This window comes from Hippoglossus stenolepis, chromosome 10 (assembly GCF_022539355.2).
Source record: "Hippoglossus stenolepis isolate QCI-W04-F060 chromosome 10, HSTE1.2, whole genome shotgun sequence".
Lineage (NCBI taxonomy): Eukaryota > Metazoa > Chordata > Actinopteri > Pleuronectiformes > Pleuronectidae > Hippoglossus > Hippoglossus stenolepis.
In genome coordinates, this window is record NC_061492.1 from 10522644 (window position 1) to 10527357 (window position 4714).

General features: G+C 43.0%; 1 protein-coding gene across 2 annotated transcripts in view; it reads right to left on the reverse strand.

The window, feature by feature from the left end:
- Positions 1 to 1423: 1423 nt before the first annotated feature.
- The window catches only part of cldn23l (claudin 23-like), a 4053-nt gene continuing 762 nt past the window's right edge, over positions 1424 to 4714 (reverse strand). The window contains exons 2-3 of one of the 2 annotated variants that reach the window (XM_035168717.2): positions 3416 to 3511; positions 1424 to 3278 (exon numbers count right to left, since the gene is read on the reverse strand). In XM_035168717.2, the coding sequence (XP_035024608.1) occupies positions 2174 to 2926 (753 nt within the window). In that variant the 5' untranslated portion in view covers positions 2927 to 3278; positions 3416 to 3511 and the 3' untranslated portion in view covers positions 1424 to 2173. The remainder of the gene's footprint in view (positions 3279 to 3415; positions 3512 to 4714) is intronic. The other variant, XM_035168718.2, reaches the window with a different exon arrangement.

A 4714-nucleotide genomic window follows, 5' to 3' on the forward strand; every position in this document is an offset into this window, starting at 1 on the left:
GCCCATCTCCAAGGTGAATGTATCATATTTTGTTCAATTCATTTATAGATATATCGACTGCCAGCCTGTCCAGGATGTGTCACTCAATCAATGAGACTTCTGTACAGCAGTTTTCATACAAACAATGTTGCACATTGTGCTTTACAGAATAATAGCAATAAAAACTATTCCCATCCACACAGAATCAGTACATTTTAAGGTATTGAGGACACTCTAATGTTAATCTCTAAAATAATAAAACACCAAGGGCAGGTAAAGAATGATAACAAAAAAGGTTATTCTAAAAGATATCAGGAAAAGATCAAATTAAATAAAACCAGAGATAAAAAAGAAAGGTATTAAAGTAAAAACAATTCCAAGAAAGTAAATAATTATGTAAGAAAACAATTTGAATAGAATAAAATGCTGTATCTGTAAAAAAGTCTAAGATTTATCGATAAACTAAATAAATTTATCGAATGATGAATAAACACAATTCTATTAAATTAACCCCACAGGTCTGGAGTTTGGCTCTTGCCCAATGTCAGTTGTGACCCCTAAAGCAAAGGTGATATATACATACTAGATGGATGTGTTAATACAGTACGTTGCAATATATATAGTGTTACAGCACTGAGTGTATTTGATGGTTGAGGTTTCGGTAGAAAACAAACACACGCTTAAATAAATGCTTCAGATACAAAGTCAGTTTGAGTGAATACATTTTCCAAACTAAGTTTATTTCAGTGCAAAATTCCGCTTGAGCTCACTGAGCTCACATTCACCGATGGAAAGAACTAAGCTGTTCATTCTGTCTTCAGGTCTGGCATCCGTTCACATCATGTAACTCAGAACACAGATCTTTCAGCAGTGGCCTTGTGGGCTGTGCGTCGGCTGCGATGATCTCTTTGCCTCTCAGCTTTGTGTGGACACAATGAACGAGAGTGTAACAGCCTCAGCCTCATTATGTGTAAGTGAAGCACAGAGGGACACATAGAGAGTTGGTATGGTTTGTAATCCACACATGCACAAGCAGGAGAACACATTCACGCTGTATAGGATGAATTGTATATATATACTGTATATGTGTGTGTGAACATACTAAGTCGTTATTAATGTATTTATGTAGATACAAAGTTGCTATTTTGTATATCCTAAGAAACGAAAATTGTTGGATCAACTTAAAAAAAGTATTTCAATTGCTATCATACAAATGAATTAAGTTTGCTCACGTTATATTTACACAATTGATAACTTCCAATTGAAGTAAACATACTAATAGATAGATAGATAGATAGATAGATAGATAGATAGATAGATAGATAACATAAGACAGTAAATTGTTGACATTTTTTATTCATTGCAGATTGAACCATCAAGTATGAACACAGTATAACAAGTAAACATCAACAACAAATAATTTACAAAGAACAAACAAGACCCTGTCGTCCACTTCAAACGCTTTTTCTCACAGTTAGAAACGTCACATGAGTTGGATGAAGGCTCCTCAGCGAAGGTATCATACGAGGATTCACCCTGACGGACGGCAAACAAATTAGCATCTAACAGTTTTCACTTTCGTTAGATTACAGTGACTGAATCAGAAAACATCAAAAAGCTGATTTCACATCCTTTTAAGCACAAATTTCCATTAACAAAATAACTTAAAATGACAAATTACAAATGAAATTCAGTTTTATTAATGCCACACGTGTCTAATGAAATGTGAAAATAGCTCTTCCATCCACCTCTATTTGAAGCCCTAACCCTAATGTATGAATTTCCTCATGTCCCGTGTCGGATACAAACGGGGTCGTGTTTCTCTCTAACAGTGCAAAGGCATGGCTACAGCGTGAAAGGCAGCACAGAGATGTCCCCCATGTTTCACTACATGTCGCAGTTAAAGGCAGCAGGAAGTTGAGCTCACAATGTTCTAAATGAATCAATAACAATCCTCGTGAGTCATCGCTCTAGAGTTTGCACCCACAAATTAAAGTCTCCGCCCACGTCGAGAAGTAATTACATCAATCAAGTCCATACCTGACGTAAAGAGTCCAGCGATCAGGAAGCGATAATATTCTGTGGTTCACAGTTTATTTGACTCATTTCCTTGAGTGGCAGATGAAACCAGCTAATGAAGTGACTTTAAGAAGTGGCCACACGTCCAAATATGTGCACCGTGAAGTCTGGAACTCTAACAGGTGACTTCATATACATCTGTGTCTCCCTTGTTGGTGATGTCTGGAAATGAGCGGCACGCGGGGCAGACGGGCACCTCCGGGCAAGACGGGCAGGTCGGACATCTTGGTTGTTTGAAGCCGAACAGCAGAGCGCTGCCCCCCAGCACCTGCAAACACGACCCCAGCCACCCAAAGTACAGCGAGCCGGCTGGACGCAGGCTGAGGTGGGGCAACCTGTGGTGGTTGAGCCCTGGGCCCGGAGCCGTCAGCCCCAGCCTTCCGAGGTTGTGTGTGTACACCCCGAGGGCAGTCAGGCTCAGCAGGCCGGCCATCACCACCAGGAGCCCACCTGTGGCTGCGATGCCCCTCAGAGGCAGATCTGTCCAGCACCGGACCCCGATGCAGGCCAGGACAATACCAGTGCCGCACAGGAACAAGGAGGTCAGGATCAGACCTTGCGCCAGGCGAACCCGGGGGTCCCTCTGGTACGGACCCGCCACAGGCCAGCACTGCTTCAGCTCAGAGTGCTCCACCTGCAGGCAGCTCTCCCACAGTCCATCAGAGCGCCGCAAGAGCAGGGCCTCCACTGACTTGACCCCCGTCCCTTGACCTTTGACACCAGTTCGAAGAAGTGACCCCGGCCCCGTCATTCCCAGACGCGCTTGTCCCTCTCTCCACTGGGGGGTGATGGCAGCGGTGAAGACAAGAACAAGTCCCAGAGGGGAGAATACGATCCCCATCACCATGGAGGCTGGAGTGTGCATCATGAACGGTCCAGCACCGATTTTCTTTATTGATTTATTGATTTTAGGGAATATCTCGAGTTTTGTGGAAAAACAAAACAGTACCTGTTTTCAATGTGTTTCCCAGTGTGAGTATTTTCCAAAAAGAGACCAGTGTGGCTGCTCCTCCTGCAGACGGGGACGCTGCTCGTTATTATCACATGTCAGTGTCATGAGAGCCGTCACAACTGAGTGGATTTATTCAGAAAAATATTAGGCCGCTCAAACGTGACGAGGAAGAGGATCAAATCTCTTGTTTTCTTTCTCACATCGAAGAAAAGTCCAGTCAGGGTTCTCAAAAATCTCCTCCCGCCAGACACTGATGATGTCACTGTGTCTGCAAGGAAACAGAAAACTTGAAACGTCAGATATATTCTGCAAACATGCAAACATCAGGTATCAGCGAAAGCATGAAACGGAAAAACACAAAGATGAGAATAATCATGATGAAGCATAATAAAGTTCATCCATTACCTCCTCCTTGAATCTCTCCTGCCTTCCTACTGGCGACTCCTCGGTCTGACTGAGTGAAAGAGGGAGGCTCAGATCTGGGAGGAGGTGTGTGTTCCACTGAATAGATGGAGCGAGAGGAAGACGGAGACATGAGACATGAGACGAATCAGAGGTCTGACTCCACCGCTCCAGCGCTGGACAGGATAAGACTGAGCGCTCGATGCCTGTCTCTGTTGCTAGGATACGACAACCTGGGCAGTCTCCGCATGACAGGGTGTGTGTGTGTGTGTGTGGCTTTATTTAGCCCAGGACCTAGTTAGACTCTTCTCTATGCAAAAGCGAACAGCCTTGTGCACACAGATGGTCGCATAATGATGTGTGTGCTGCTTTCTTTTCACTCAAAGCCTGATGGGTGATGGCCACATTTGACCTTGGAGGAATTCAGCTGTTTAGAAACTATGTCGGGTTGCAGACTGAGTCCAGCCACAGAGGAGGGACGGCAGACTGGAGGATGAGGACAAGACACTTAAAGACGTCTCTGAGGGTCTCCGGCAGACACAAACACAAGCTGCCGGAGGCTATGAGATATAATAGAAATACAAAACTGCTGAGCTGTAATGTCTGGAATGTTTTAAACCATACCAATCATAGTCTTATTCATTTATTTGTGGCAAAACATCTGCATCAGAAGATATATATACACTCATTCAATATGTTCAGGATAATAAATAATCTAACAGGAATATTTTGTAGCAGTGTTTTAACTCCAGACAACTTGAATAGTCTTTGCCTGTTGCTGCAGGGTTGCTGCGCTGTGAGAGTCACAATCCAACACAAACCATTGGAGACAATATGTCCAACTCACGAGACTCATATTTTGACATTTCACGCGATCAAAGGTGTGAAATCCCTTCTGAAAAATGTCACTTGAGGGTTGATGACATTCAGACTGACGAGAGCTCAGTTATTTGAAAGGATCAAACAACAATCTACTTGTCTGAAAAATGTGTGAAATTTTATTCTAGATATATATATTGGAATATGATATTTATAATATATAATATATTGGAAATGCATCTCTGGATTTTGAAGGAATGGAAAATAGAGAAGTGGATTTTGATCAACACGTACCTGTGTTCATGTGTCATGTGTCTAAAATAAATAGAATTCCACATTGGAGTTTCCTGCTTTGCAACTGAAATGTTTTACTGACGGGAAGGAGAGAATCTGAGCCCTGATCCAACTGTGAGGACTTCAACCGCTGCTCTGCACGATCGGGTCTCAGCTCAACCCGTGGTTCAAGGTACGTTGTGCACAGGT